At 41.8% G+C, this 11,583-nt stretch overlaps 1 protein-coding gene across 3 annotated transcripts in view; it reads right to left on the bottom strand.

Moving 5' to 3' along the window:
* Positions 1 to 648: 648 nt before the first annotated feature.
* LOC144823654 (dehydrogenase/reductase SDR family member 4-like) overlaps positions 649 to 11,583 on the bottom strand; it is a 302,940-nt gene continuing 292,005 nt past the window's right edge. For all 3 annotated transcript variants that reach the window (XM_078682356.1, XM_078682364.1, XM_078682348.1), the window contains one exon: positions 649 to 2,282. In XM_078682356.1, the coding sequence (XP_078538482.1) occupies positions 2,168 to 2,282 (115 nt within the window). In that variant the 3' untranslated portion in view covers positions 649 to 2,167. The remainder of the gene's footprint in view (positions 2,283 to 11,583) is intronic.

The raw sequence follows: 11,583 nt of genomic DNA, 5'->3' as shown, positions 1-11,583 counted from the left end.
AGAAAACGTGTTAAGTTCAAGAAGAGTCACCAAAGGCACTCAAATATTAGAAATATTCAGTGAGAAGACAGCAAAATCTAGGAGTGAATTATTGAGTGTTGTCCATGGTCGTTGCAGAAAGTGCAATTGGGTCATGAGTTTTTGGGATGGGTGGGAGGGATGAGAAAATGTCTGCTTGAAAGTAAGTTGACTCAATTATAACGCATAGATTTTGTGCTGGCGTGAAGTAACATCTTCAGTAGGTTAAAGCAAGTATGGCATCTTTCATCCTGTAACCCGTCACCATGCAGTGTTGGGCTTGTTATCCTAACTTTGGCTGGTAAGCATAAGGGATCAGGCTAGATACTAATCCAAGGTACAATAAATGTTTCCAAACAAATTTAGCCATGGTAAAAAATACAAATGAGCTTACTCCTAGTAGATGCCATAAGTGAGAAACAACATAATACAAACACACAGAGGCTCAGCAACTGACATGGGCATTTTTTTTTTTTTTTTTTTTACAAATGTATTGCTTACCCCAAACCCTGGAGAACATTGTTAGATTGAGAAGTTGGGGACATCACTGCAAGAATATAATGTTTACACACTTAAATAGGCATGTATAATTTGAAAGGGAAACACATATCAAAAAGATGAATGCAAAGAAAGAGTCACAGTCTCCATGGAGGTTTTATTTGATTTTGGTTAATGGTTAGAGGCCAAGTGATTCCATATCCCTTATTCTGTAATAAAATAAAGATGAATGTACTTCTGAGATAGTTATCAACACAGTGCAGGCTTATGTGATGGAAGTGTCATCATGTCAGTGAATTGCCTAATTATATGAGATGAGGGTGATGCCTCACAATGATAGGGCAGAGCCTAATCATGCAAGATTTGTGCCTAACCATGAGAAGGTAGAGCCTCTTCGTGTGATGGCAATGCCTAACAGTTCATGGATGACCTACTAAAGTGAGAGGTGACTAGCCATTAGAATGTACAGCCTCATCGTTTGTGGGTACCACCTAGTCATGAGAAGGCAGAGGATAATCAGGAGAAGACAGCGTGTCCCTAATCGCATGACAGCAGCGCTCAGACATGAGAGGACAGAGTCTAATTATTAAAAGGCAAGGCCTATCCAGGTTAGAGAGGCTCATTATTGTGTTAAGGGGTGTAACTTAAAGAGGGCAGCGCCTAATCTTATAATGGCAGAGCCTAAACACAAGAAGACAAAACCTAATCATGCTAGTGCTGTTCCCCACTATCAACGGGCGGAGCCTAATCTCATGAGGGTGGTGCCTAACCTTATGAGGGCAAAGCCTAATCATGTGAGTGTTTTGCCTATTTGTGAAAGAGCAGAACAAAATCTTGTGGGGTCTTCGCCTAATCATTAGAGGACAGACGCAAATATTTGAGAGTGGTGCCTAATTATGATAAGGCAGAGCCTAATCTAGTGTAGGTGAATTGATGCCTAACAATGAGCTGGTGGGATCTTCCCATGCGCGGCTCTGCCTGACCACAAGAGGGCGCAAGCTAAGCATCCGACCATTTTAGGAGGCACTTGGTCTTTGGGTGAAACAGTTCAGGTTAAGCCAGTGCCTATTCATACCAATCATTTATTGTGAAATTGCTCTAAAGCATTGGTATGCATACAATTTAAGAAGAGTCATACTTTGTATGTGTTATAAATTTCGGAGATGCTGTGATGCACCGCGTTCTCCTGATGAAACACATGCACATGTGTGAAATGTGTAGTTTAAAAAAATTGTGTATATATCTGATGCTTTACTTCAAAGGAAAGCAATTCATAGGAAAGAAATGAATCACTGCAAACCACCACAATTATTGACAGTCTTTAAAAAAATGATCAATTTATTTCGCAAATAGAAATAAAGGAAGTAATAATATAAATGCCACAAATACTACTAAGCCTCTTGCGTCACACTGCAGAGAAGGTGCAAATACAACACCCGGGGAAGACATCTTGGACCCCTGCTTAAGCGGCTCAGCATCATTCAGCGTGATCAATTGCAGAACCGAGCTGTGTTAAGGACTGCACTGGTACATGGGAGGAAAGTGAATACTTTAAAGAATATACAAGGAGGAGTGCATTCCAAGTGAACTGAGCATGCTGAAGCATTTGCTGAGGCATGCATCACCAGTCCGGCACACTCTGCATTCACACTCAGAGTCTGGACAAGCCTCCTCCAGCAACCACGATGTTCTCTCCACTGATGAATGAAGCATCCGTAGAACAGAGAAACGATACGATCCCAGCGCATTCTGCCGGCTCAGCCATCCTGAGAAAAAGATAATATCAGTGTTCTGGAGATGGTTAAGTCAGCATTTCATACCTACATTTCTTTTTTTTTAATAAATATTTTTTATTGAGATTTTGAATGATATAGCAATTAAATACAGTTCAGTAGGATTTGACGGTACATACAGAGTGGTTCAGTAAGTTATACAATAGTTCACTGGCGGACATGTAACAGTGGGAGATGCACGTGTGGGTGCTGGTTAGTGGGCAATCGGTATCATTCCTACATTTCATTTATTCTAGAGTAATATTAGTCCATCATGGTGTAACCCACATATCCAATTACTACTCTGTGTCAGATGATTTCCTTGGGTTGCGCCCTTAGATCTGGTCCAATGCCCCCCCACCCCCCACCCGGGCCCACATCCATTTTACGACTAGTTACTCTTCACCCAGGCACATAAAATAAATGCTGTGTAAGACACACTGTATCCCTTTATCATACATTCATAAATGACATCACACACACAAGAAGGGTAAAGGTTGCCATGACACAGCCAGACCTTCCTGCAGGACCTCAGCACCTCCCCCATCTCTTTCAAACCAGTCGCACTACAACCCCACACCTCTTCAACCAAAGATACAGGTCGACTTTCAATCCCCCTGGAGAGTTAAAGCGCCAAGAGGCCGCACTAGAATCAGTGACGCACAACGCAATTACTATGAACATTGCTTACTGTGGACTGCGTCAGACTAAAGGACATGGTAAGCTGGATTTAACAACCAGGGATGTGGAAAGCAAAGTATAGGAGGAAGTTATTTATGGACCAGCTCCCATGTGTAGCAGAAGAGGTGTGATTCCAAGAATGTTGGCACTTTCCAGAAACAGCCTCAACGGAGAAAGTTGCTGCAACAGTGTTTCTACATGGCAAGCCTTGAGAGTGTGATTACTGAAATGACATGTTAACAAAATATTTGTATCTCACACAGCAGATACATAGTCAGTTCTAAGCCTTTAACCTTGGGTGAATGGTCTCATTATGAGAGCATCAACTATAATAGATTGCACACTTGAATGTTCAACTCTTTCTTTCTTTCTTTCTTTCTTTCTCGCTCTCTCTATTTCCCTCTGTGTCTTGCTCTTCCCTCCTTCCTCCCCCTTTCTGTTTTTCTCACTCAACATCTTTTTTCTGTTTGTTCTTTATTTGTATGCACATATTACTGAAGAGCAGTTAGGGCCCTGCAGTGAAGGTTGCAATCCCACTTTTATACCCTTAATAAAGTTAAGTTGCTGCACCTTGACCAATATGCACCAAACTTGGAGAAAACTATATTGGGGGACATCTAAAGCATGCCAAATTTGGTGTAGGTGGGTCAAAAGAAAATTTGTGTATACAAAATCTCTGAAACCGCTGACTGGATGGCCTCCAAATATTTATCTCAAGGGTGCCCTTTCTTAGTTTGAAAAGAGTCTTTTTACCTGTTTCAGAGAAGCAACGTGTGAGTGTCAAGTGAGTATGCATTTTAACCTATATCTTTTTTTGTTAAATTCATACTAATATAATAAAGAGAGAGCCCAAACCTTTGAGGCGGGTAATCTCAGGAACCACAGCACCAATCACAACACCCAATACAGCGTTGGAAAGGGCAGTTGCAGCAGAAGGACATAGGCTATGCAGATGCCCACCATATACATTTAAAAGGTAAAAGAACCGTGCCAGCAAAGTAGTCCCTTGTGGGCGTGTCTGCGGTGTGCTGTGGGCGTGTGCTGGGGGCGTGACAAACGCTGGGGGCGTGTGGTACGTTCCGCCCTTCATGCCATGTCTCATATTGTGTGCTAATCCCACCCAGCTCCATTTAAATACCCCTGCACCCCATAATCATAACCCACCCTTACTCCTTAAAATACCCCAACACCCTTAAACACTAACCCATCTTAACCCTATCAATATAGCCTGTACCCCAAAACCCAAACCTATCCCTAAACCCTAAAAATACCCCTGTACCCCAAAACCCAAATCTAGCCCTGAACTCTTAAAATACCCCTGTACCCCAAAACCCAAACCTACCCCTGAACCCTAAAAATACCCCTGTACCCCAAAACCCAAACCTAGCCCTGAATCCTAAAAATAACCCTGTACCCCAAAACCCAAACCTACCCCTGAACCCTAAATTACCCCTGTACCCCAAAACCCAAACTAAGCCCTGAATGCTAAAAATACCCCTGTACTCCAATACCCAAACCTAGCCCTGAACCCTTAAAATACCCCTGTACCCCAAAACCCAAACCTACCCCTGAACCCTAAAAATACCCCATACCCCAAAACCCAAACCTAGCCCTAAACCCTAAAAATACCCCTGTACCCCAAAACCCATACCTATCCTTAAACCCTAAAACTACCCCTGTACCCCATAACCCAAAACTATATCTGAACCCTTAAAATACCCAAACACCCCAAAACATATACCTCAGTACCCCAAAACATATACCCCTATACCCATACTTACCTTATCAAACATAAAAAAAACATGCTTTTACCATTCATGCATTTACAACTAATTTCGTTGTAAATGTATGCGTGGTAAAAGCATATAAAATGTAATGCCATGCGTTATAATGGCATTGCGGAGTCATGGTACTTTCATAATGAAAGTATGCGGAGTGATGGTATGCGGAAAGAAAGTTGCGGAATAATGGGTGTTTACCCTCCCTGGTAAGTACATTGGTGACATGGCGGCCCACATCTCCAGCAACATACTCATATTTTTTCACCACCCATTTGAAAAATACACAGGTCTCTCTCATTGATGGCCAGCACCGACATACACTTTTAGACACACCTCCCGCCACAAGTTCTAGAATTGCGAACTTTAGAGCTGGGGAGCTACGTTCGAATCTCGGCATCAGCTCAAAATCCTGTGATTCCAGGCAAATCGCTTTGTCTCCCCGTGCCTACCACAAATGAATGCGTTCTTCTGTTATGTAAATTGTGCTTATGCCATGTTGTCGAGTTCGTGCTATATAATATTGCAAGGAAAAATAAAGTAGGGAAACTCGAGTACACACACTACTGAATACGCACTCTTAAGTGCATCAGCAGTGCAATGTGAATCGGAGCGTTTCACAGGCCTGTCACAGATAAGAAATGCTATCAAAACGAAATCCTACAAAACAATATACTACTGGCTGGCAGCAATTCATACCTGGACAACGTCGGGACGGGCTGCTAGTATATATATATAACAAGGGTACGTGTTACCCGAAACGCGTCATTCCGAGTGAAAAGAAGGGATAATAAACCTACCCAAACACTCTATGCTGCCTGGTGGTCCGTTATTTCTGTGGTGCCGTTTGAAGAGACAGAAAGTCGTTTGGATATATATATATGTAAAACAAAGGATGCAGCACTCTTGGATGGTTTTTAAGCTTCTTTATTCAAGCGTCTTGGACCCCACCAAAACGTATATTGGAGCACATAAGGGTAGTTAAGAATGGAACATGCTATATGCCACAGCCAAACATGTCAAAACCTGCCAAAATGGAGATTGGAGAGGAATGTGTTTTTATGGAATTAAAATGGTACCCATAGGAGACCGAGGGGGAGACCGTGCAAAAAAGCGGCGTCAGATGGAGTCTCGCCTAATTATAAGATTTAGGACTAAACAACCGGGAGGCATAAACAACGATGAGGAACTTTATGTACATCTTTGAATCTTCAGGATATGTATCAGAGACTGGATAATCGAACTTAAGAAAGCAGGGTACTATACCCAGTTAAAAGCAAAAATAACAGTGAAATATTAGAAACGTAAACGTGGGTACTAAACCCTAATACATCGCTCTATTGTAGACACATATAACTGACAGCAACCAGTGTTAAAAACAATGCACATAAGGTACTGCAATAATGTTTAATAACAAACATGAAGCGCTAATGTCTTTCTGTTTTGTATAAAGTTTTGTTGAATATATGTTTACAACTACATATCCCATAATGCCACTTAAAGGCAGAAATGGGATAGTATATATAGAGAAAGTAAAGAAAGACTTACATACCGTGAGAAAAGTCGACTGAAACGCGTTGGTGGGGTGAAAGACGCTTGAATAAAGAAGCTTAAAATCCCCCCCAAGAAAATGGTGGGGTGCAAGACACTTGAATAAAGAAGCTTAAAATCCATCCAAGAGTGGCGCATCCTTTGTTTGACAAAAATTGTTTGTGGCCAGGATCCGGCCATTATTGCAGAGCACCCGCTGCTGAGCGCTCTCGAAGAACAAGGATCACATTGTGGACAATATATATATATATATGTATATATATATATATATATATACTGTTACACTCCTGTAAACAAAAATACTACCGTGACTGGGTGCCAGTAAAAAGGGGGCATTTATTTTTATCACTAGCAATATGGACCCACACGTTTCGGCTCTTCCCGAGCCTTGTTCATGGATGGATGCCATCTTGCTATGATGACTATTTGTACACATGATTAAGGAACTGTGACAAACTATGAAAATATTTACTCCAATGTTAATTCATATTCTGACAACTACTCTTAATGCTATTGGGATTAGGATGGACAGTTAAAGCAAAGGTGGTTTCAAACCTAAATGGAGAACTGTGCCACAGTTACCTTATGAGTCGACTGACACATATTATGAAGCAACAATTAAAGAATTGAAACACTTCAGGAGAAAGCACTTCGGTGTGAAATAGGGTGACCAACTGGCATGGTTGTCCATTCAAGACGGTGAGTGTAAAAATCTGGGACAAAGGAGTGTAAAACTTCAGGACAAAGTGTCAAAATTCAGGACGGTCAGGACAGAAGGTCAACATTCAGGCCAAAACTTCGGGACAAACAGCAACTTTTACAGACACATAAGCGCCATTGTGAGATGTAAAGTGGCCCGGATTGGATGTAGTTAACTGGGACCTGCAGTGCAGGATTAGAGTGCAGTCCACCGAGTGGCCACCTTTATGTGTCAGATTGATTCAGGTATTCCATGTCTGTTCAGCTGGTGATGACTTGCATAGGGGCTAGTACAGTACTGAGTAATGGAAAAGACCGATTTCGGACAGGTCTTGTGTAAGTGTAAGAGGAGTAAGCAGTAAAAGGGAGTTATTAACCATCATGCATGAGCTATAATTGGCTGAACACTGCTGAGCGTTATGTTATTATTGTGGGTCAGAGTTGTTAAATAGGAGTTGACATTACTATATAATGCCCTAGCTAGCCATATATCAACCCTCCCTATTTTACCTTAAATTAGAAACAGTATACTGCTTGGGCTGCTTCCTTTCTGTGGGCTGTAAACTGCAGATTCTCACTGATGCACAGAAGTGGGTTACAGACTAGAAACTGTGTACACTGTTAAAGCATAATTGAAGGGCAGAAGGAGGTACCGTCTTTTACACACAGAACATTTTCTATTGAATGGAAGCAACGTGCCAACATGCAGTTTTACTGATAAAACTATATAGCACACAAATACTAATGTGCATGTAGTTTTGGCAAAAATGTATCATTTGAACATCACCAAGTAAAGTGTCTTCATTGTTTTGATCATATTAAAAACCTGTTTCCAGCACACTTCTGAATTACAAAAAAGTGGTCCATTTGTGGTTTCCTAACTGCTGATACGTTCTGAAACATTTGCACAGTTCATTTGTGGTATTTAAAAGTTGTCTGTCACAAACAAACTGACAGCTTACAGCTCACTATCCCCGAAAGTGCCTATCTCTCACATGTATTAGATAGTTTATACTTTTATCGTGCCTCTCATACCAGTGTAGGGTACCAGATCACTTTACATCACACTCGCATACAGAGACAATGAATCATACATGCGTAAATCGGTGTATAGAAAGTTTTACATAAGGCAACGGGGACTAAGGTGTGGGATGCACGTCACGCATATTGGTAGCCATTTTGTAAGATGCTTGGTCTGAAGAAGCTCAAACTTAGGATTCAGAACATAACACAGTAGTTAGCATTGACTTTAATGATAAGAATGTATTACTTACCAAACAAACATTTTTAGCAATATCAGGATAATGAAAAACTCAGAAGAAAACATAACTTTATAACCTGTACTATGCAGCTTGCATGCAGATTTTTGGTGGCAGTTCATTGATCACTGGGCTAGATTACGTATGTAACTTATGAACTGCACAGTAACAAAATAATATCAGTGACAAAAGCAGTAACCCACGGAGCTCTGCACATAAAATACTGTTCTTTGATATGCATGGTACACATTATTTGCAGCAGGCATATTAACCCTCTGTGCTACCTTAGACGATTCAGAACTGCCACTAAACAAAACTCCCATCTCTTTCCAGCAGGTACATTAGTCACCAGATTTATTGCGACAACGTTATTGTTGTCTTAAGACTGCTGTATATGCAAGGACTTTGGAGTGCCAGAACCCAGTAACAAAACCGCCCCTTCCACCCTTCCAGCCTCCAAAGGAAACGCCTGATGCTGGGTAAGCCAATCCAGCATTCTATCACTCTCCAATGGTGCCCCTCACCTTGACATGGACCCTCTCTCATGTGTATTTAATTTCTTTTATAGTGCTACTTATCCGAAGTATGTACGACAGGGTGTCGGAGTGCAGTACATCACACACATATTATATAGAGACAATGACTCATAAATGTGAAAGTCAATGTATAGGAAATGTCACTTAAGACAACAAGAGCTACAAGGTGTAAGAGTCAGATGTCATCCATATTGGTAGGCAGTGGAATAGCTTGAGCGGGGCCTCAGGGCCGGTTGCCTTGGGCGCAGTATTCTTAGGAGTGCAAAGTTATTTTTAAAGAAAACAAATTTGTGGAGGAAGGGATTCGAGTCACTTCGGTGCTGTTGTCTGCTAGTGCAGGTTATGTTGTCTTGCCCACCTTTCCCCGGAGAAGGGCTGCACTGCTTTCATGCATCACTCATGACCTCGGGGCAAGTGGACAGCTGTTTGAGCTGCTTCCGGGTGGCATGGGAGCAGCGCTGCCTGTCGACACAACAGCCAAACATCTCTTGTGGTACCACAGCGCCATACAAGGAATTTGTTTCTGCTTTTTGGCAGTCAGAAGAAGCATTTGAAGCCCAAGTTCCACGCTTGCTGCCTGATTTCATGTGTCAGTTGGGATGGCAGGTTGAGTCAACCGTTGGTGTGGCATTCATTCATTCTTTCATCCATCATTCAGTCTTTCACCATTCATTCCGTCCTTCTATCTGTGTGCCCATTCATATCCAAGCCTATTCAACAATTTCCAAACCTATCCATCATCTATCCTCCCATCCACCCCTTCCATCCATTCACTCATCCCTCCACACTTCCACCCATCCATCCATCCAACCATTTACATTTTCACCCACCCAGCCATCCTTTCACGTACTCATCCATCCATTCATTCACCCAGACACTCATCCGTCCATTTGTTCATCCATTCACCATTTCACTCATACATCCTTTGTCCCAGCTCATCACCCTCCCTTCCATTCATCTATGCATTCTTTAACTCATCCATCCTTACATCCTTCATTTCACTCATCCATTAACCCATTCGCCTACCCATCCTGTCAATCATCCATCCATTCTTTCACTCATCCATTCATCTTCCCTTTCTCTCTCCATCCCCTTTCACTTAGCCACCCCTTCACCCATCCATCCACTCATCAACTTATGAATCCATCCATTGACCATATCACTCATCCATCCATCCATCCATCCATCACCTCATCAATCCATCCTCTCAACCGTCCATCTGCCCTTTTACTCATCCATCCATTCTTTTGCTCATCTATCCTTCCTTTCACTCACTCATCCATCCTTATAGCCACCCTTTCACTCATCCGTCCATACATTCGACCTTTCACTTATCAATTCATCACTCCATCCATCATTTCACACAGTTAGAGGGAGGGTGGCCCTCTCTCAGTGCTTACACAAATGCATCAAGACCTGCAGCTTACTTTTCTGCTACTCTTGATCCCATAGCCGCAGGACTGCCCAGATGCCTTCAAGCCGAAGCAGCAGTAGCTTTCAGCATAGAAAGATGTGAAAGTATTGTCATGGGTCATCCCCTTATTTTGTTTTTCTTCCCCACTCTGGAGATTTTGTTGACATGTACTCGCACTACTTGACCAACACTTGATTTACTAAATATGAACAGATTATTTTTGAAGTAGACAAGGTTTCTTTGAAAAGGTGTGCTACCTTGAATCCTGCTACACTGTTACCTTTGCTTGAAAATTAAAATGATGCTGGAGAAATAGAGAATGACTCTCTCAATGTCACTGAACTATGCATCAAGCTAAGACCAGATATACAAGATGAGCCACTGTTTGAGTCTGAACTCTTACAGTTTATTTATGGGTCCTGTCTGAGAGACAAAGGAGGATCCCTAAGAGCTGCCTATGCAGTCTTGGATATCAAATATATTATTTGATTTTCTTAATAACACTTTAAAAATATGTTATTAACAGGATTTATAATAATATTGAAGTGACTTAAAAATGTATTAAAATGCAATAATGTATATTATTTTGTAGGAAATATATTGTACTTAAGATTGTATATTTTATTTTAGAATAATAATTATTTTTTGTTTAATATTTTCATTTACGTTTGTTAAGTTTGCTGAAATTGTGATAGGAATGCTAAATATATTTTTAGTATTTTGCAATATTTTTTGTTACTATTGGCCTGATTTCGAGTCTGGCAGTCTTGGAATGCCAGACTCGCTTTGGCACAGCAGTGGCGGCCCCGCGTCCGCCTCATTACGAGGGAGCTTTTAGGACCAGCCACCGCTGCACCGACTGTGCCAGGAAACCACAGTTACTTGATGGTGGTGCAATGCTTAAGGACTATATAATATGCCAGAATGGACAGCCGCTGTCTGTGAGCATATTTTGAGTTTTCCCTCCACAAGTCTTTTCATAGTGGGCTCACCGCCATGAAAAGGCTGGTGGAGTGGAAACAAAGATGCCCCGCCGCCATGGGGATGCATACAGGGGGGTACTACGTGTGCCCCCCCTGTCTGCTTGCACCACCAGTTCCAGCACGGCATGGATTTATCAGTCAATGCTGTGCTGGAACATTTCTGATGTTGCCCTTGTTTAGGGCACCACTGTAGGAACGGCAAAAAGGACTATCTGCCTGCACGAGTTCAACAAGTCTTTGCATTGGCAGAGAGCCAGAGTAGGAGTGCCAAAGTCGTAATCAACCCTTAAATTTGTAGTAGTTTTAGAACTGCAATTGGTATCTACTTTAGTGCCAAATGTTTCCAAGAGCTACTTTATATTGGAGTGGGAATAGTAAATATAACCCTCTTAGG

The sequence above is a fragment of the Lissotriton helveticus genome, chromosome 1_1, assembly GCF_964261635.1.
Source record: "Lissotriton helveticus chromosome 1_1, aLisHel1.1, whole genome shotgun sequence".
NCBI classification, from domain to species: Eukaryota; Metazoa; Chordata; class Amphibia; order Caudata; family Salamandridae; genus Lissotriton; species Lissotriton helveticus.
This window is presented reverse-complemented; position numbering and strand designations above follow the sequence as displayed.